Genomic DNA, 20,669 nt, shown 5'->3' on the forward strand with positions numbered 1-20,669 from the left:
CTCAATTTTAGTCAATTAAAAGTATGATATAGTCATCTTATTGAATCTTATAGTCTTTGGTCCTGTCTAATATTTCACAACATTTCATATTTTTTAAAGGGAACATTTAGAAGCATAAGTAAAAAGCTAAATAAAACAACATGGAAACAAAGTAAATTTTACTTAAGCAACCGTCACATAAATCATAATATTTGGCAGAAAAATGGACAGAGTCAAAGCAACAAGCAGAAATTAAGCAAAAATAAATAAACGGTGTCAGAACATGACAGCAGATAAAAGCAGAGCAGGCAGATCTGCTAAAATGTCACAGCCTTCACAGTCTGACCACAACAAATAAAGTGAGCAAACAGCAATAGTCACGCTGCCCCTTTATCTGAACTTTGAAGCCACATTTGAATAATTTGATGGAGAGATGCCACAAATGTTACAACATTACAAAAAATAAATAAATCAGTGGCACTGTCTTGATTTTATGAGACAAATAATATTTAAGCAAACACTTGACATGTATGTAAACAACTGAAAATGTCAGTGAAACCTTATTTTTAATGAACCTTTTTGCTATTCTTATATAGCAAAAAGTCTTTTGGATAAAGGGAGATTAGTTATATGTCAGGAAAAAAAGTGAAAAGATAAACACATCGGCAAATACACTGCAACAAAATAAGATTGTTGTGAAAAAAATTCTATTTTTCAGTTTTACTTTTGAATGAAACGCAATGAAAATTTCTACACATCACGTCAGGACTTAGCCTGCCATATTTGAAGAGAACAAGGGCAGGTGACCCTGACTTTTCATTCACTGATATATGAGTGCAATGATCAAATGTCCAGGGGTTTGAATCATACCTTCATGCAATTTGTCAGCACAAATTTCCCTTTAAAAGGCTGCTTACTCTGCAGACCAGCACCACCCTGTCAGCAATGAGAGCGCTCGTGCTCGCCCTGATTCTGGCCGTTGTGGGTGAGTGATGATGTTTGTGCAAAACTTTGCTATTTTATAAATATGTTCAAAAATAATGCTGATTTCATATTTGGAGTTTTATTGATTATGCGTTGAATGGTAATGTCAGTGTAATGTAGGGTCTTTACCCAACAATAAAAAGCACCTTGAAGCAACTGTTGTTGTGATTTGGTGAAACGTAAATAACATTTGAACTGAGTTGAATGTAGGTAAAGACAAATTATAGTTATGTACTTGTTATAAATTGGTAGTGGGTTTATGCCTCTTTTAAAAAAAGGTTTTCATTTTTAGGCATATGTAACAGAAAACATGCTTGTTACATATTTGGTGCTTTATGTGAATTTTAATATATACAGACCCAGCAGTTCAACTTTTCTTGTAAGCAGGGAGCTAAAACCTAGAACTAGAAATGAAAAAGCATTTTAGCTCACTTTAATAACTAAAATCAATTCAAATGATCAAGATCAGTTTAAAATGGGTCAGTTTGTCAGCTACTGTAGACTCTACTCACAAAGAACCGCTAAGTTTTGTACAGTGTGACTTTGTAATGGGGAAAATTCTAGTTTATCCTCACATTTCGATTCAGGTGTTTAGTCACTGTAGGATTTTGTATAACCTTTTGTTTCTTAGATGAAGGGTGTAACTGCTTAGCTATGCTTAACGATGTTTCACTATGTATCTACTGACTGTTAAGGTGTAGAAGGACAAAATTCCCAAGAAGACCAGTCCAGGTGCTTCCTGGAGCATAGGTAGTGGGAAGTCTTTCTTGCCCAGCAACAGTCGGGTGGGATGAAAAATAGTTGTAACTGAAAAGATGCAGGGTTTTGTGTGTGAGGGTATAAAAGAGACCTGTGACGCCTCAAGGACAAAGCTTTCATGACTGTAGAACTGTGATGTTTGATGTGCGTTTGCTCTCCTGCATGCAGTAAATAAAGCGGCTTGACCACAGCTGACCTTGTTGCAGACTTTATTAACAGAAAATTCCACCACAACATTCAAAGACATTCAAATTTCCATTTCCAGCAAAACTTTGCATATCATTTGGTTTAGTTGCTCATCTTTACTACTTCATTATCTGAATTAAAATAGAAGTCTTATTGTACACAATTATAATGAAATTTCAGAGCAGAGTCTTTGGAGCGAACATGCAGTAATTTGCACAGTAAATATAAATCATAACATATAAACACTGCTGAAAAGCATATTCAAGCCCATTCATATGTTTTGTCATTGTTTGTGGATTCAGATTCTTTTTTTGTGTGTTTTCTTTTTTTCAACAGATTTTTCTAAATCTCTTTGTGCTTTGAGTCTCTGTCTGGCTCAGTTCTGAAACATGCTTAAGAGATTTGGGGTTGAATTAGTGGTTTGTATAATCACAATGTTCGGCCTTTAACATTTACAGTGCACTGCTTTCCTTTTACCTCTGGTTTTAATTTGTAAAACAAAATGCAAACTATGTTTTCAAATGTTGTAATAGTTTCAGATTTTACTCGCTGTATTACTGATTTCTTTCTTATTTTCTTACAGCTGGTGATCTTCAACATCAAGGTAAGTTTAATACTGTGTTCATTGTGAAACAAAAACTGTAGGCCTGGTTTAGAGTTTATAGTTCATATAATTTCACAAATGAGTCATATAAATTACATTCACTGACTTCTTCCAGATCCTGTTTTTGAAGCTGGTAAAACCTACGTGTACAAGTATGAGGCGCTGCTCCTGGCGGGCCTGCTAGAGAAAGGTTCAGCGAGAGCTGGACTAAATATCAGCAGCAAAGTTAGCATCAATGCTATAGACCAGAACACATACTTCATTAAGGTAAAGATCAAAATCCTGCACAAGCTGCAGTCATTTACCTTTTACATGTATACTAATTGAATTAAACCTTACTCTTATATGAAAGCTTGAGGAACCTGAGCTCCAGGAGTATAGTGGAATTTGGCCTGAGGATCCTTTTATCCCAGCAACTGAGCTGACTTCAGCCCTCCAAGCTGAGCTCACGACTCCCATTAAGTTTGAGTATGTCAATGGTGCTGTGGGAAAAGTCTTCGCCCCTGAAACCGTCTCAACAACAGTGCTTAACATCTACAGAGGTATCCTGAATGTCTTTCAGCTCAACATCAAAAAGACACAAAATGTCTACGAGTTGCAGGAGGTTGGTGAAAGATCTTTATAAACCTGTGTGTGACAAGAAGTTGAATCTCCCTACTGAATATGTGTGCTGCTCTATAGGCTGGAACTCAGGGTGTGTGCAAGACACTTTACTCCATCACTGAGGACACAGAGGCTGAACGTGTCTATCTGAGAAAGACCAGAGATATGAACCACTGTCAAGAAAGAATAACTAAAGACATGGGGTTAGCATACACAGAGAAATGTGGAAAGTGCCAGGAGGTAGGTTTTACACATTTTATATCAGGAAACATCTGTGAAAGTGATGGGATGCATGACAAGCAACAGCTTTGTTCTTACAGGACACTAAAAACCTGAAAGGAGTTTCATCATACAGTTACATCATGAAACCACTCGATAATGGCATCCAGATCAAGGAGGCATCGGTCCATGAGCTGATCCAGTTCTCACCTTTCAGCGAGCAGCATGGAGCTGCCCATATGGAGACCAAGTATGTCCATAACAACTGTGAATACAAAAATTGATTCAAAGAACGTAAATGAACTTTTCTTTCCACATTCAAGGCAATCCTTGATGCTCCTTGAGGTTCAAACACCCCCTTATGCACCCACTACACCACCACCCCTGGCTCAGTATCCACACCGTGGAAATCTCACATATCAATTCTCCACTGAGCTTCTTCAGTTACCCATTCTGCTCCTCAATATCAGCGACATAGAGTCTCAGGTATTGTCGTAATTAAGAGATTATTGCTAAGGCATGAATTAAAAGTCTGTGCCGTGCTCGGTGATATCCTGTTTACCCCTGTGTCATTAGCTCGAGGACACTCTGAATCACCTGGTCAAACAGGCTGTAGGAAAAGTTCATGAAGATGCACCTCTGGAATTTTTGAAGTTTGTTCAACTCCTCCGTGCAGCCTCCAATGAAACTCTGGAGAACCTGTGGAGCAAACACTCAGGGAGTTCTGCCCACAGGTGATTTCACTGATTAAATGTTTAAAATATCATGTAAAGATATTTGCACAATTTGGCAAACTTCCTTTTTATTGTTTCAGAAAATGGATCATGGACGCCATTCCTGCTGTGGGAAATCCTGATGCTCTGAGATTTATCAAAGAGAAATACCTAGCAGAAACCATAACTGTGTTTGAAGCCGTTCAGGCTTTGATTACTTCGTTTCACATGGTGACAGCAACCACCGAGGCCATTGAGGTCATCGAGGTCGGTAAATCTCAACACATCTAGTGAAGTCAAGTTATTTTGTCCAGAGTAAGAAGGGACGTTTTTGCATTAACTCTGATACTCTTAACTCTGTGTGATGTTTTAGAGCCTATCAAAGGAAAGCAGCATCGCGAGAAACCCAGTTCTGCGCCAGATTGTATTCCTTGGCTACGGTACCATGATTTACAAACACTGCTATGAGAGGACTTCCTGTCCTGCTAAGCTCATACAGGTAATATAACATTGACCTTACATGCTGCCTTAGAATCACGTACACATTTAAGAATGAGAGAACGGGTGATTTACTTCCTTATTTGCTCTTGCAGCCCATTCAAGACCTTCTTGCACAGGCTCTGAAAGATGGAAACACAGAGGACATCATCCTGTTTGTGAAGGCTTTGGGAAATGCTGCGCATCCTTCTAGCCTCAAGACAATCACAAAGATGCTGCCCCTACATAGTAAATTAGGTTCATCACTGCCAGTGAGAGTTCATGCTGAAGCCATGATGGCCTTGAGGAACATCGCCAAAAAGGAGCCTAAAACGGTGAATTATCAACGCAGAGATTTCCTGATCATTCTAGTTTTGCACAAAGCTCCACACTGAGTCTGCGTTCTCTCATACATTAGGTCCAGTATTTAGCCTTTCAGCTCTACGGGGACAAGACTCTTCATGCAGAGATCCGCATGCTTGCGTGCATGGTGCTCTTTGAGACAAAACCTTCAATGAGTTTGGTGTCAGCTGTTGTTCATATTGTGAAGACAGATACAAATTTGCAAGTAGCAAGCTTCACCTACTCCCACATGAAGTCCCTGACTTGGAGCACCAGCGTTATTTATGCCTCAGTGTAAGAGTGCTTTCTAATCCTTCGTCACAATCGGATAAATCTCTGTGATTTGATCCATCCTGCAGTGAGCTCTTTCATGTTATCACTGCAGTGCTGCAGCATGCAAAGCTGGCCTGAGAATGTTGGGCCCAAACCTGGACAAACTGAGCTCACGTTTCAGCAAAGCCATCCATGTCGACGTCTATAACAGTGAGAATCGCCGTGCCTGGTTTAACTAACCTGGATCTTTATTTTCGATTTAATAATGTTTAACTGCATCTCATTAAACTCTCTGTTAGGTCCCTTTATGCTTGGTGCTGCTGCGACTGCTTACTACATCAATGATGCTGCCACCATCATGCCCAAATCTATTACGTCTAGGATCAAGGCTTTCTTTGCTGGAGCTGCTGCTGACATTCTGGAGGTAAAGGAAACCGAAATCAGTCCAGATATTTAATAACTAACCTGAAAGTTACTTGTCTTTTTTTTTCTAGGTGGGAGTAAGAACTGGGGGACTACAGGAGGCTTTTCTGAAAAACCCAGCAGTTTTTGATAGTGCTGACAGGGTCACCAGGATGAAACATGTCATTAAGGCTGTAAGCAACACCATAAAGTTACAAGAACGACAGGGACATCTTATCTGCTATCTGCAAAATGAAACAGAAGACTAGTGATCAGCTGGACTGCATCTCTCTCTCTACAGCTCTCTCACTGGAAGTCTGCACACAACAGCAAACCCCTGACTTCCATCTACGTCAAGTGTTTTGGACAAGAAGTTGCCTTTGTTGACTTTGACAAAAACTGGTTTGGCAACACCTTTAATGTACGATTTAAACAAACAACCCATCAACCTAAAGATCAGTTTAATCACGATTTTGCAAGACGCAATATTTATAAAATATTCTTCCCCTGCAGCTCATCCTTGGCAATAACGATGCTGACACGTTTGGTAGAGATGTTTTCAAGGCTCTGCAGTCTGGTCCTACTTGGCGCTTTGTTAAGCCTCTGCTGGCTAATGAGGTGAGACGTATCATGCCTACTATAGCTGGTTTCCCCATGGAGCTCGGTCTGTACACTGCTGCTGTGGCTGCTGTTCGTGGTCAAAGTGAGTGAATATTACTTAACGACCTAATATTTCCATCAACACCAAAACTTCTTTAAAAGTTTTGAGCATTTTTTTAAACTTCTTTCAAAGAAAGAAGAAGTTGCAAACTTCCTTTTAATAAATTAATGTGGAAATATCATAACAATGTGCAGAAAAGTAACTTTTCTGTTCTGTTTTCTTAGTCAAAGTCACGACAACTCCAGCTCTGCCAGAAGACTTTTATCTCAGATACCTTCTCAAGGCAGACATATACATTACTACCAAGGTCACACCAAGGTGGGGCAATAGCTGTCGCTACAATAGTAAATGGCTAATACTTTATAACACAGCACATAACTAAGGGTTTAATTCTACCCCTGGAATCAAGTGGGAATTTCCAAGAATTTTACCTGAAATTATTTTACCTGAATGGTTCACACCAGCATAATGAATACTGAAATGTAAAAAGGCAAAGTTAAGCTACTTGATGGTTGGAGAACCTAAAATACAGCAGGTACCTGCAGTGTGAGATGGGGAAGCTCCCCACTGAAAATGGCTTAATTTTGTGTTTGTGCCTCAGTTTCTGTAAAATACCTGAAGTTACGCACTACTTAAAATTACTTATGCATTACTCAAAACTCTTCATGTACTATTTAAAATGACTGTGAAGGTTCTCAGTCATCCAGGTCATCGTAGTCAAAGGAGCTTGCAAAGAAAAGCGTCTGGACTTCTTTAAGTTACTTGAAGACGTTTCACCTCTCATCCGAGAAGCTTCTTCAGTTCTAAGGTCAAATGGTGGAGAGTTCCCTTTTGAGTTCCCTCCCAGACGCCTTAACGCCCACTCACATCCTGGGCCATCTGACCTCAGGAATTCGCATGATAAGGTGGGGCCAGGTTTCACAATGAGCTCACCCGAAACTCTGGCTGATTGGGACCCACACCCAGTTTCACACCTTGGCTCAGGCGATTAGAGGATCATCAGGGGGTCCTTTTGTCCCTCTGTGGGGGGAAACTCCCACTAGGTTTAAATCTGGGACTCTCCACCATTTGACCTTAGAACTGAAGAAGCTTCTCGGATGAAGGTGAAACGTCTTCAAGCAACTTAAAGAAGTCCAGACGCTTTTCTTTCCAAGCTCCTTTGACTATTTAAAATTACTTTCAGTGTAATTTGTGTCTCTTTTCTTGCAAAATAACCAAAGTTACACACTGCTTACTCACTTTTATTGCTACTTCTGTACTGTTTAAATTGCTTACAGTACAATTTGTCTTTTCCTGGAAACACAATACTTGTAACTACTTGCATACTACTTAAAGTTACTTATCCATGAATTTCCTTGTTTTCTTAAAATTAAAAAAAATTAAGGTACAATTTGTGTCTCTTTTCCTGTAAAATACTCAAAGATACGCACTACTTGAATTTTCTTAAGCAATATTTAAAGATATTAGAATAGAATAGAATAGAATAGAATAGAATAGCCATTTATTGTCATTGTACATGTACAACAAAATTGCAGATGCTCCACACTATTTGTGCCAAAATAAAATATAAATAGTGTACAGCAGGAATATATACAATCAAGAGGGATATATACAAAAATAAGGGAAAGGCGCACGTTAGAGAACAAAATAGTTGCAAACAGGTTGGAAGTAGTGCAAAGAAAAGGTCTGAATAGAGTCTGTGTGCAAGCGACCTGAGTGATGCAGGTATTTCTGTACTATTTAAAATTACTCACATTATAATTTGCATGATTTATGTCTCCATTCCTCTAAAATACCTGAAGTTACATGCAGATTAAAGGTACGTGTGCATAATGTAAAATTACTAACAGTGTAATTATTATTTTCTTGTAAAAAACTTAAATTATTACCCTTATGCAACTGAGTCTACCTCTGGGTATTTGTTGGTAAATATAATTATATTGTAATTTCAGGTGTAATATAAGGAAATTACACTTATTTCTAGGGGAATTAACCTCTTGGGCGCCGGCTGTATTATGACGTGTTACCAACAAATGTAATATAATGTTCAACTGTCCTCCTCTTCTAGTGCGGCTGTGAACACATTTGCTGTGTTCGGGATAAACACTGCCATACTCCAGGCTGTCATGGTATCAAGAGCCAAACTCTACTCCATCGCACCTGCCAAAACTGAAGTCACATTTAACATCAATGAGGGCTACTTAAACTTCACAGCTCTTCCTGTTTCAGTGCCTGAAAACATTACCGCTGTGGAGTAAGCCATGACATCTTTAATTTATTGCATATTCTTAAACATCGCTTCTGAGATGCTTTTACCTTTGCACTGATGATTACGGTTCATCCTTGCTTCTCTTTAACAGGGTTGAGACTTTTGCTGTGGTAAGAAATCCTGTTTCGGGAGAAAGTATCACTCCTGTGATCCCTGCCAACCCAAGACAGATTCTTATATCGAATAACACTTCTTCTGATGCTGCTAATGAGGTGAATTTAAAACCGTTTTAGAGATATAAAAAAATATTGTGTCTTTTTTATGTAATTTACATACTTTCTCCTCATAGTCGAGATCCGCAGAGTTCATTTCTCAACGTCAGAAAGCTGGCAGGCACATCAAATCTAAAATGGTGAAGAGTCAGAAGAAGTACTGCGCTCAGACTGTTAACGCTGGACTCAAGGCCTGTCTCAAGATTGCCACTGCTCACACGGGGGATGCTGCAGTGTATAAACTGGCTGGAAAGCACTCTGCTGTTTTTTCTGTCATACCAAGTAAGAACTTAGAAAAGTGCTTTTTCTAGTGACACAGTGCAGAAATTAGCTGCTAACCGCATTAACTGATGATGCTTTCAGTCGAAGGTGAAGCTGCTGAGAGACTGGAATTAGAGGTTCAACTTGGAAGTAAGGCTGCACAGAAGATCATCAAACACATCACCCTTAGAGAAGAAGAAATCCCCGAGGAAACACCAGTCTTAATGAAGCTCCACAAAATCCTGGCCTCTACCCAGAAGAATAGCACCATGTCCTCCTCCTCGTCGTCCTCCAGTTCCAGGAGCTCTCGCCTTCCTGGCAGCTCCTCTTCCTCTAACTCCAGCTCTTCATCCCATTCTAGCAGGAAGACCATTGATGCAACTGCTCAACAAGTCCAGTTGGTGAAAAGACGTTACAGCAGCAGCAGTAGTAGTAGTAGCAGTAGTAGTAGAAGTAGTAGTAGCAGGAGTAGCAGCAGCAGTAGCAGCAGCAGTAGCAGTAGTAGTAGAAGCAGCAGAAGCATAAGTAGTAGCAGCAGAAGCAGCAGTAGTAGCAGCAGCAGTAGTAGTAGTAGTAGCAGTAGTAGAAGCAGCAGTATCAGTAGTAGTAGAAGCAGCAGCATAAGTAGAAGCAGCAGCAGCACAAGCAAAAGAAGCAGCAGCTTCAGCTTCTCCACCTCTGTCGGTACTTCCAAGTCCAGCTTTGCATCAAGCTTTGCGTCGCTCTTCAGTCTTAGTTCAAGCTCTTCTCACTACAGTGTGCACCACAGAAAGGTAAACATGCTGTATTATATTCAGACAAAGAGCCGCTTGAGCTGTCACTACTACTGTTTGAATATTTATATTGTATAAGTCAGCATTTTATTAATATTCTGTTTTCTATCTATAGTTTTAATTGATTTGAAATCTCATAGTTATCTGAGTATATGGCCACTGTGGTTGCTGACAAAATGTTTCTTCATAGCAACCTGCGAGTCATCGCCACAAATCGAAGGAGAATCACAAAGAGAAACACAAAGAGAAGCACAAGAAAAACCACAAGGGTCACAAGACTCCAGTGAGAACCCATTTACACCATGTTTGAAGTATGACAATACTGCACATTGTACAGTTTGCACAGGTGGTAACTTGTGTTGTCTTTTGCGTGGCACTATATGGCATTCTTGTAGCATCACACCTCTAAAGCCACATCATCAGAGGTTTTCAGAAGCAGAAGCAGTGGCTCAAGCTTGGACGCTATCCAACATAAGGTCAAATCCCGTCAAATCTTCTTTCCAGCGAGGGATTTTATGGATGTACTCACATGAATAGTTGTCCCCACAGAAGCGGTTCCTTGACAGTCAAGCTGCCGTGTTTGGCATGATCTTCCGTGCTGTTAAAGCTGACAAGAAGAAGCAGGGATACCAGTTCATTGCTTACATGGACAAAACCACCAGCAGACTTCAGATCATTCTAGATGACATTGTTCCTGATAACAACTGGAGGCTCTGTGCTGATGGAGCCGTGTTGAGCATGCACAAAGTCAAAGTGAGACACTTATTTTTGGATGTTGAACTAAGCATAGCACGAAAAAAACGAACCTAAACCTTTCTGCCATTTGTCATTTCGATTTGTTCTTTCTAGGCTAAAATGAACTGGGGAGCAGAATGCAACCAACATGACACCGCGATTACAGCGGAAACTGGTCTTGTCGGTCGAAACCCTGCAGCTCGGTTGAAGGTGGACTGGAATCGGTTACCGTCTGATCTCAAGCATTGTGCAAAGACGTACGAAACTTCACAGACACTGTCACGCATGTCATACAGACAATATGAAACCATCTGATATCTGTAAATTCCTTTGCAGGATGTATAAGTACATTTCTGCTCACATGCCAGCCGGCTTGATTCAGGAAAAGGACAGAAACAGCGACAAGCAGCTCTCGCTTACTGTGGCTGTAGTATCTGACAAGATCATCGACCTGATTTGGAAAACACCGAGAGTACGAACAGCAAAGTTGTTGTTTCAAAATCATATGTTTTGATTTTTCTCACAATAATTATTCTGTTTACAGAGCACTGTTCATAAGCGGGCTTTGCATCTTCCCATCACTCTGCCAAGTAACGAGATCAAAGATCTTACTCCCTTCGGTGACGTCTCTGGAAAGGTCAAGCACTTGTTAGCTGCGGCTGGCGCAGGTAATGGCTCGTGCCTGTCATTTAAACGTGGACAGGCTGTGTCCTTTTCTGACACATCATTTTTTCCCCTCCTCAGTTGAATGTAGCTTCACCGGCAATACACTGACCACATTCAACAACGAGAAATTAAAGAACGAGATGCCCTCAAACTGCTATCAGGTTCTGGCACAGGACGGCACAGACGAGCTGAAATTCATCGTTCTACTGAGGAAGGATCGCACTGAACACAAGCAGATCAGTGTGAAAATTGCTCACATGTAAGATTTCATTAAAAACACGAAAGAAACTCTGGTTTTTGACAAAACTGAGTCTTTTTATTTCTTCTCGTGCAGAGACATTGACCTCTATCAGAGGAGAACCAGTGTGACTGTGGATGTGAACGGGCTGGAAATACTCACGAGCAACCTGCCCTATCATTATCCCCGAGGTTTCTATGCAGTCTAAAACCTTTGAATCGGATTTTGCAAACTACCATCAAACCTACGATCAAATTTTATCCCAGATCTTTGTGTTGAAAAAACGAGAGTAATCATGGAACCTTTTTGTCTTACAGCTGACATCCAGATCAAACAAAGTGGCGAAGGCATCTCTGTGTATGCAGCTAGCTTTGGTCTTCATGAAGTCTACTTTGACAAGAAGTCATGGAAGGTAAAAGCAAAACTGATAACTTTGGTTATGAGCTTAAAAGGAAAAACGAAAAAGACCAAGCGAGATGGAAATTCAGTTAAAATTGACGTCTGATTAATCACGTGATCCTACGATGCAGATTAAAGTTGTGGACTGGATGAAGGGGAAGACTTGTGGGCTCTGCGGAAAGGCTGACGGGGAGACCATGCAGGAGTATCGCACACCCACTGGATGGATAGCCACGACAGCAGTGAGCTTTGCTCATTCTTGGATTCTGCCAGCTGAGAACTGCAGAGACGCCACTGGTAAGACAAAGATATCTGATGTAATCATGGCAAGTCTTCTAAAGAATAATATACTGAATCTATCAGGAACCCTAAAATCCCTGCTGTGTTACAGAGTGCCGTATGAGGCATGAATCGGTGCAGCTGGAGAAGCAGGGAAACATGCAAGCTCAGAACTCCAAGTGCTACTCTGTCGACCCTGTACTGCGCTGCATGCCTGGGTGCTTCCCTGTGCGCACCACCAGCGTCACTGTTGGCTTCCACTGCCTTCCAGCTGGTGAGTCTACAAAGATTAAAAATGCAACATCGTGGAGAAAAACACGGAGTTTCTAATTATTTTTGCTCCCTTCACGTCCGCAGGTTCCAGCCCCTCCAGCGTGTATAAGAGCGTGGACCTGATGGAAACTACGGAGAGTCACCTCGCCTGCACCTGCACAGCTCAGTGTGCTTAACAACAGCACTGTCAGTCTCAGACATTACATGTATGTTTTGAATGTTATTTTAAATAAAGTGAATCTCCAGATAAACTTACTGAGCTAAAAATGAACTCTGGCGAATTTCAAAAGGAAAATCTGTACCGAATAAGACTGTTTATTACATTTATTGTAACACAGAGACAATAGAAATGAGATCATCTGTGAAATAAAGTGTGAAGCTGAACGCACCCATATAAATTCAGTAATTGCCAGTTTTCCTTCTGGCTTAAATAAGTGATCCATATTCTCCATCCACTTCCCTGCTTTCTGTGATATCATCCACATAAATGCTTCCCTTATACAGTGTGGTGACTGCAATTAATTTGCACATGCCAGATGACAAGTGTTGTGTAATTCTCCAAATTTTGGTATCGATCCAAACACTGATAGTGGGACTACTAACATATAAAGGCAGCTTATGTAGAGAAGAGCAGTGCGTTATCATTTATTAGATACATCACAATCATTTTGCAAATTCTGAACGCCTTTTAAAGACTTCTACTGTGATTTTTACTTTGCACAATAATTACTTAAGCTACTAAAACACACCTTTCAGCTTTTTGTGTAATTTGAAAGATTTTTTTGGACATGGAATGTAAATATGCCTGTTTCCAAAGAGCTTTGGGTCAACTTCTGTTGTTTAAATGTGCTTTAGGCTATGAATGAAATTGAACTTAAGAGGATAGAAACAAAGTATTGATCTGATACCAATACCAGCATTGGTGTCGAAACTATTTGGATCAATCCGTCCACCTCTACTGTTGACTTCGAATGAACTAGTGATTCAGAAACACACACATAGTGATGTCCTAAAGTCAACAGAAGTTTTGTATGCACTCAGTTTGTGCAAAGGAAGAACATTGAAACACACATTAATGAATGATGCCGTGTTTAGTATACAAAACCAAGTGTATTCTATTCATATAGATAAGTATTTTATTTTACCTCTTAATAAACACACCCATTGAATGGCTATAATTATTGGTGCCATGGTATTCTTCTTATAGTGCATTTTGTTTTCCAGTCTCAGTCCACCACAGAGGAATGGGAACCAGGAGAGGCAGTGATGATTAAAAAAAAATCAGTGATTACTTCCCCGATAGAAGTCAAAACTATAATGAGCGTGAACATGAACATGTCATTTAACATTTGAGAGGAAAATAACGGCCACCTGTCAACACAAAGCTCCTAAAAGAAAAGTGACATTAAAGAAACAAATTGTTTCATGACAAATCATATTAACGTCACAGTGGACTAAAGTCACTATCTCCTACATAATATGTAAATTGTGCAAGATGTTACATTCTTCCTATTCAAAGCAGCAGATAAACTACCTGTTACAAACCTAACAGCAACATTTACTGGAAAAATGAGCTGTCACTCAGTCACATTCTCAGTGTTGTAAACAGAGCCGGCATACTTGATTTGATTTACCCAGTCACATATTGTCACATATTGCATCAGCAGCATCTAAATGTAAGATATGCCAATTTATGATTTACAGTACCATAAATAAGTAAACTAACTACATACTATATGCAGTACATTAATACAGATCCAGCAAACCAGAACGTCACTCTTAACGCTCTTTCCTTCTTAAGCTGTTTAATCATTTTACAGTCCATCTGTGGGCCTTTGGCATCCACCCATCAGACGCATCAGACATAAACACTGGACATGATACGTCTGATTCAAGTGAACGGAGTTTTTGGCTTCAGATGGAGCTGTTCTTCTCCTGTGAGAGTGTGTGGTCCTCGCTGTACTCCCACTGTTGGTGCTGGACGAAAACATCTCCACAAAACGTGCCCGATTCCTCCACATGTTCCCCGTTTGTCTTTGGTTGCACTGAGCTGCAATCACATTGAGGGGAAAACTTCAAATTAAGTTCATGCAGGTACATTATGCCATGCTTATTACTAATTCAGAAACTGCGGTACACATAAAGCAACCACACCTGTTTTCTGGGATAAAGCAAAGCGTGCGACACAGGTCAGTGGTGGAAGCCGACGCGAGCGCGACACACCTGGGTGTGGGGGAGGCTGTGTCTGAAGGACATTTGATGAGCTTTTCTGGAGCCACCGTCGCAGCCGCCTCTGTTTCAGCTGCTGGGGAAAAAAGAGGCTGATTTAATGACTGCTGGAATTGATGGAAATTACTCATCACTTAAAAAGAAACTTAGTCATAAGTCTATTTGGATATATTTTCCTTTTTTCAACTCCTGTCAATACGTAACATTTTCAAACCATCTAAAGCAACTGCTGCTCTTCATTTTAGGGAAACTGATAGAAAACTGAGAGACTCACATATCAAAAAGGCACTTTTAGATTTTAACAATGGGGTTTTCTTTGAGTCTGCAAATGGACTCAAGTTTAAAAACTGGTGTTTGAGCCATGTTGCCCGATCCTCCTCAAAGGCCTTCCTCTGCAAAATGAACCCAAAAAAAGGTTTTAAAAACAGTTCAAGCATCTTACCTGTCATATGCACACAACTTTGCACAAGATGTAAACTAATATTTGTTTTTAATCACCTCGTGGCTCAGTCTGATGGCTGCCTCTGTAAAGTTCTTCCTCTCCCTCTCAAAGATCTTCCTCTGCTCCTCCAGAGTCTTCCACTCGTCCCCGAGGCGCTCCTTCTCTTGAAGCATGTAGCAATTGCTTAGCAGGGATGCGGTTTCCTCATCACATGCAGAGCTTACCTGATGCTATAGGAAAGAAAGGAACGTGGATGAATTAATCAACAATTTATTGATTATTTATAAAACAAAATGAGTTTCAACCAAAACACAAACAACAGTAAGTCAGGTGTTCATTCCAGAGTAACGTGAGAAGTAGCAGACATCTCTGATCCTGTTTTTGGTAAATGTATTTTCCTTTCACTCAACACCGATAAATATTAAAGACACTTTCTCTCTGTGTGTGCAAATTTCAGCTTTTAAATCCACACAACCTCAGGGCTAATTCACCCGTACCTGCAGGAGCTGCTGCTGTGTTTGAATAAAGTCTTTGCACTGCTGGATCTCCAGCTTTAGTCTGTCCATCTCTTCCTCCTGAGTCTCTTGTGGAACAGCATCAGTGTTTTTGCTTTCCACCATCTGAACCAAGGATGCTAAGCAAAAAGCCCAAATAAACATGTCTTATAAATACTGAATTCAACAAGAAGGAACAGTAAGTAAACATCAAACACAAAGTGACAGAGCCGCTGTATATAAAATATTCAAACCATTCATTATCTTTTGCTTCCAATCAGCTCATAACATTTCTTGATTTTAACAGACAAAAAAACATAACAGGTCCATGTGTGAATACTGACTTTTAATTCTTTGAGCAATCACAGCAGAGGCTTCAGTTAATAATTTAAACAATTATTTGAATTAGTGAGGAATCGTTGATGTCACAGTATTTTACCCTGGCTGTCCAGTCTTTCCACGTGGCTCTTAAGTCTCCTCCACTGGAGACGAATACTGTTGGTCAGTTTCTCCCGGGCATGAAAGCAATAAAGCTCTACACTTTCCTTACTGGAATCGAACACCTCTTCCTCTTCCTCTTCCTCCTCCGATGTGGCCTGGAGTGAATAAATCAATCAAACATTTTCCAGTCTCCTGGTAGCACATCTAACAAACATTTTTGAACGACTAAGTGAAACAAAGAAGGAGGCTGATTGTTTGAAATTGCGAGGAAATGTCATCAGCGGCTTTAAAATGTGACGGAAGAGTCGCAAAAGAAAAATACAAAGTATACAAAAGGTGATCAAACACTACCTGTACGCCACTGTGTTCAGGTTTGTCGCTTTTCGCAGCTGGTTTTCTTGAACTTAGAATGGACACCATGTCTTTTTTTATCTGCTGCAACACTTTCCTCAGCTCTGCATTTTCCAGCACGAGCTCTCTGTGGCGAGCGTCATAGTCACTCAGCAGAGTCTTATACATTTCCCCTTCATGCCTTATGAAGAGAAACACAGGTCTCTTATCAGTTAGACAGTTGCGCTCAATTTAAGAGGAAACATCCAAGATTAGTGCCAGCCATGTTTGAGGTTCATGCTGCCAAAAATGTTCATTAGAGTGACCTAGAAAACTGACAAAGGCACTAATCTGCTTCTTGTTTGAGGCTCCAAAGTATAGCGACTAACATAGAGGAGTGTCTCTGATCCAAAAAAGGTTCACCTATGTATCTAGGGTTCTCAGAGTGCCACTGGCCACCCTTACTAAGAGTTTATGCAAGCAACAAAGAAGATTGAGCAGAGGGGTCATTTCTCTAATGCCAACTTTCCACTCTCCAGTCATCTTAGTCACACAGGTCTAGACACCAGTGTCTCTAGGCGAGTGGTTATTGGAGGTTGCTGGTCAATAGGTGAACATAATCACAAAGAGGTATGCAGTGATGCACCTTATGATTAATTTGGTCACTAGCAGATAGCCGCGGTTACTGTAGCTGTCAGGCTGTCTGCAAACACTTGCCAACTACTCACCGAGTGCTAGTTAAACTGTGGAAGGTGCAACACAAACTGGAAACTGAGAATTTTGGCACTCGGAGTAAAGGTTGTGCCTCAACACTGCAACCAGTAAATTTTAAAAAATTGCAACTATTCAAGAATTAGTTGGAGAATATGCATTTTGCCCAGTCTCTAGGATCATGTGACTAAGGCAGTATCAGACTGAACCTCTATAACTTTGACACATACAATCAATCTTCACACTAACAGTTAAATGTTAGTAATTTAACTTGATTCTTTGCAGTCAAAACCCAGATTTGACATATAAAAGAAGTGAACTTACTTTGCTTCTGTCTTTTCAGTTTTCCAAAGGCTTCTCTTCCCATCAGCTCTCCCAATGTTGTTTAATACATCAATGGCTGAAGAGCCCGGAGAACAAATGTGGGAAAATAAGAAATTCTGAGACTTGAAAGGAAAGAAGTTTCACCTCTCACACACAAGACATTGAATTAACTATTGATGCAACGAATGATGTAAAGAGGATTTTACCCTGTTTCTTCTCCTTTTTGTCAACCAGCAGCTGATTCAGTCGTTCCTTCAGTTTGTTAAATTCTCTTTCCTTCCTTTTCATCTCGTGATTGTACTGGCTGGCCCGGCTTGCAATAATGTTCTGAAGCTTTTGAACCTAGGGGATTGTGAATAAAAGAAACTGTGACTTCTAATAAAATTGGCGCCCTTTCTCCTGAAACCCAAATACCAGACCATGAAAGCCAGATTGGTCTCACACTGTCTGTGGCAGCACTTAATAAAAATACCTCTTCTTTTTCATTCTTCAGACAGCTCTGCAAACTTTTTGCTTTCAGCTGCAGCTGCCGTTCTCTCTCAAGAAGTCCCATGTTTTCTCTTTTAGAGAGTTCGAGCTGCTCCTAAAAAATAATACAATGGGCAGGAACTCAGTAAAAGACCAGAAGTGTTTTGGAGAGCTTAACAAAAGGATGCACATCACAATGTTTTTTCAGAAATAAAAGGAAGAAACAAAACTCTAATGCCAATTCACCAACAGCACGTTGCTTTACTACAGATAATGCTACCTGTGTTTTTCAGGTGAGCTAGTGTACCTTCAGATGAGTGATGGTGAGCTGCAGGTGATCGATACTGCTGCTAGATTTAAGCTGCTCCACTTCCATGCTTTCAAGGGTTCTGAGGCCCCGGCGCTGCAGCTGAATCAGGTCATACATGCAATTTAGCACAGCCACAATATTCAGCTCTGAGCTGTCGCCCGACTCTGTCCAAACTGGTGGGAGGCCAAGAGAAGATATTTCCTTTAAAGGCAGAGCAAAGGGAAAAGTGTGAAGGAGGACTAACACAAATTCTCTCTGTCTTGTGTCCCTGAAAACATTCATTCAAATAAAGATTTTCTTTAAAGGCTAATTTGTTTTAGCAGTACAAGACAAACCCAGGAGACTGCAGTCATGTACACGTTTCAATAGGGCACCTAACATCAGTAACAGCTGTGGTAATGTGCAAGGCTACCAACCTGATTGATGTGTGACAGACATTGTTGCACATTGTGCTCTGTGCAGAAGGTACTGAGCATGTAGGAGTTTCTGTGCAGCAGCAGTGATGATTGGCTAAACTGTCTCAAGGGGGATGCTCCATATTCAACAGAGCTGCTGCGACCGTCCTTGACTTGTGGAGAAAGAAAGAAGCCTGTTAAGTATTGTACATTACTCTACGCTGATTCAGTGTCTAACAATACATTTACTAGGTGTCACTAAAAATGGCTTTTATCAATCATATTTATCAATTAAGTGTTCTTTACTGCAAAGCCGAGGTCGACATTGAGAACTGAAGGTACAACACTGCACTGATATATATTCAGTGGCCTTTAAAGACGTCAAAACTCACCCAGGGAGGACTCTGGCATGTTTGCAGTGCAGACCTCAGGCTTTGTCTCTGGATCATCTACTGCATTTGCAGGACAGGCAACGTTTGCCACGGGATCCACCTACGCAGCCTGCTCCTGAAATAGACGATCAGATTAACAGCAGCGATTCAACTCGTCTGGATTACAAGGATTTGGGAGGCAGTGGTGAGAGATGGAGGCATGAAGCTAGAGAGCACGGTCTGAGGATAAGTGATTTATTCACTTATCAGTGGCAACAAGCTACACAGAAAACATCCAGCGCACTCGCAGTTACCCCACAGTGTGTTTATTTAAAACGTTTAGCTTCAAATCTAACAATGTAGCTTTTGTTATCAAACCATTGTCAGTGCAGGCTGAGTATCTAACAGGTTACGGTTTGGGACACAAGAGATCCTCTCATCACAATGTGCTTATCAGCTGATTAGACTAATCCCAGACAGACAACATGCTTGTTTGTCTGCAGGCATTCACGTTCAAAAACATGAATGAAAAAAATTATGTGAGGAAAGTATTTCCTTCTAACAAAATAAACAGTGTGCACTGACACTACTTCAAACATACAACATCCTTTTACAGCGCTTCACAAGACATCAGCTACTGTACCAGAGTGAGACCTAAAAATATTTCTCTTACTCAGACATTTTTCCCTCTTATCACCATCTGTTATGAGAAGTGTGACTTTTAGGGGACCTACCTTTGGTTTCAGTGATACTTAATCAGTCTGCAGAAACAGATGGCAAGCCTTCAGCCACAAAGCCTGAGGAGCATGGGCCCGGCTTATATAGACTACTCAACAAGTACTAACCTTTAGCTCATTAGGTCACCATTCACAAACTGAGTCCTGACAGAATGTGTTTACAGTGTAATGGTGAAATAACATAAAATAGTCACTGAAATTTTAGACCGGAGAACTTGATGGGATCACAGCAGAAACTAAACTAAGCCGCACTGTTTATGTTTACCGGGTGGAAGCTAAAGCTCTCTGTAGTAAATCTTTCCTTCATATAATAGTATAATATAATATGATATAATTAAAAGTTCAGCTACATCCCTTTACAAAATTGGCAGCTATATTAAATTAAAAACATCTCTAAAATTATTTAAATTGGAAATGAAGATTATTGGCCGTTTGAATGAAGGATTTATTACACCATAACTGCGCAGTCGGTGTTCCTAATTATTGGAAACTCAAAAATCCAAGTAAAGTGTCCAGTCACGCATTATTTTAGCTAACGTTAAGGTTTGCCGATGAAATTAAATAAATAAATAAAGCATAATAAAGCAAATGTTATTCGGGTTTCTCACCAGCCGTCAGCGCTAAACTAACGTTGTCCACGGAGCGCTACCACCGCAGAACAGCGAAAACAGAAGCCGGAGGGCTACCACAGCCGGACGAACAAGTTAGGTAGCCTCGACAGTTGGTGTTTTAAATGTTTACATCATGAGGAAACAAAACTCACTTGCCTTACGATACAATTTGACACGTATCTCTCCAATGCAGCTCGCACCGGACCGTCTCCTTAAGCCCCGTCGTTCCTAATGACAGTGTACGCCACCGCAAGCACTCCAAGCATAGCGCTAATTGGCCCACTCGTTGTCTAGCAACCAAACATGGCTTATTGTGATTGGCTCTTGGCGTTTTATCTGCTTCAACAGCAAGTGTTTATTTTATTTATTACACTTATTATAATACACAATGTTAGTGATTATATATATATATATATATATATATATATATATATATATATATATATATATATATATATATATATATATATTCATTATTTATTTCATTATTATTTAGTAA

The 20,669-nt window shown here is 40.3% G+C and overlaps 2 protein-coding genes across 5 annotated transcripts; one reads left to right on the forward strand and one right to left on the reverse strand.

The window, feature by feature from the left end:
• The first annotated feature begins 849 nt into the window (after positions 1-849).
• On the forward strand, positions 850-12,705 carry LOC146558919 (vitellogenin-1-like). Its single transcript, XM_085245849.1, has 34 exons — positions 850-964; positions 2,492-2,512; positions 2,628-2,779; positions 2,865-3,116; positions 3,194-3,355; positions 3,436-3,584; positions 3,658-3,820; positions 3,911-4,068; positions 4,149-4,314; positions 4,421-4,546; positions 4,641-4,859; positions 4,943-5,160; positions 5,252-5,349; positions 5,439-5,563; positions 5,634-5,735; positions 5,843-5,962; positions 6,055-6,244; positions 6,427-6,520; positions 8,271-8,456; positions 8,563-8,683; positions 8,761-8,965; positions 9,047-9,717; positions 9,908-10,000; positions 10,113-10,193; positions 10,267-10,470; positions 10,567-10,709; positions 10,789-10,924; positions 10,997-11,120; positions 11,197-11,377; positions 11,453-11,547; positions 11,674-11,768; positions 11,887-12,052; positions 12,147-12,308; positions 12,392-12,705. The coding sequence occupies exons 1-34, from the start codon at positions 925-927 to the stop codon at positions 12,481-12,483; spliced, it is 5,310 nt and encodes a 1,769-aa protein (XP_085101975.1). The 5' UTR covers positions 850-924; the 3' UTR covers positions 12,484-12,705.
• A 715-nt stretch (positions 12,706-13,420) lies between these two features.
• LOC146558920 (afadin- and alpha-actinin-binding protein-like) lies at positions 13,421-20,451 on the reverse strand. 4 transcript variants are annotated; one of them, XM_085245851.1, is made up of 14 exons: positions 20,323-20,451; positions 18,844-18,958; positions 18,473-18,624; positions 18,054-18,257; positions 17,751-17,861; positions 17,485-17,620; positions 17,279-17,354; positions 16,265-16,445; positions 15,912-16,068; positions 15,476-15,612; positions 15,035-15,208; positions 14,811-14,928; positions 14,462-14,612; positions 13,421-14,357 (listed from the first exon to the last, which is right to left on the reverse strand). In XM_085245851.1, the coding sequence occupies exons 2-14, from the start codon at positions 18,860-18,862 to the stop codon at positions 14,222-14,224; spliced, it is 1,752 nt and encodes a 583-aa protein (XP_085101977.1). In that variant the 5' UTR covers positions 18,863-18,958; positions 20,323-20,451; the 3' UTR covers positions 13,421-14,221. The 4 variants fall into 4 exon arrangements, with proteins under 4 accessions (XP_085101977.1, XP_085101979.1, XP_085101976.1 ...); XM_085245853.1 differs by having other exon boundaries at positions 14,462-14,609; positions 20,327-20,449; XM_085245850.1 differs by having other exon boundaries at positions 20,327-20,449.
• Between the last annotated feature and the right edge of the window lie 218 nt (positions 20,452-20,669).

Source organism: Mchenga conophoros, linkage group LG15, assembly GCF_057382185.1.
Source record: "Mchenga conophoros isolate Kocher_MC1m ecotype Shallow Benthic linkage group LG15, M_conophoros_male_GT1.1, whole genome shotgun sequence".
NCBI lineage: Eukaryota > Metazoa > Chordata > Actinopteri > Cichliformes > Cichlidae > Mchenga > Mchenga conophoros.

Coding starts and splice junctions, on each gene's coding strand:
- LOC146558919 (XM_085245849.1), top strand. CDS start 925: ATGAGAGCGCTCGTGCTCGCCCTGATTCTGGCCGTTGTGG. Junction 5,564..5,633: donor CTGCTGCTGACATTCTGGAG/GTAAAGGAAACC, acceptor TTTTTTTTCTAG/GTGGGAGTAAGAACTGGGGG. Junction 11,769..11,886: donor TTGACAAGAAGTCATGGAAG/GTAAAAGCAAAA, acceptor CCTACGATGCAG/ATTAAAGTTGTGGACTGGAT.
- LOC146558920 (XM_085245851.1), bottom strand. Junction 15,613..15,911: donor GGAAAGACTGGACAGCCAGG/GTAAAATACTGT, acceptor CTTTTTGCTTAG/CATCCTTGGTTCAGATGGTG. Junction 14,358..14,461: donor TGCTTTATCCCAGAAAACAG/GTGTGGTTGCTT, acceptor ATGTGATTGCAG/CTCAGTGCAACCAAAGACAA.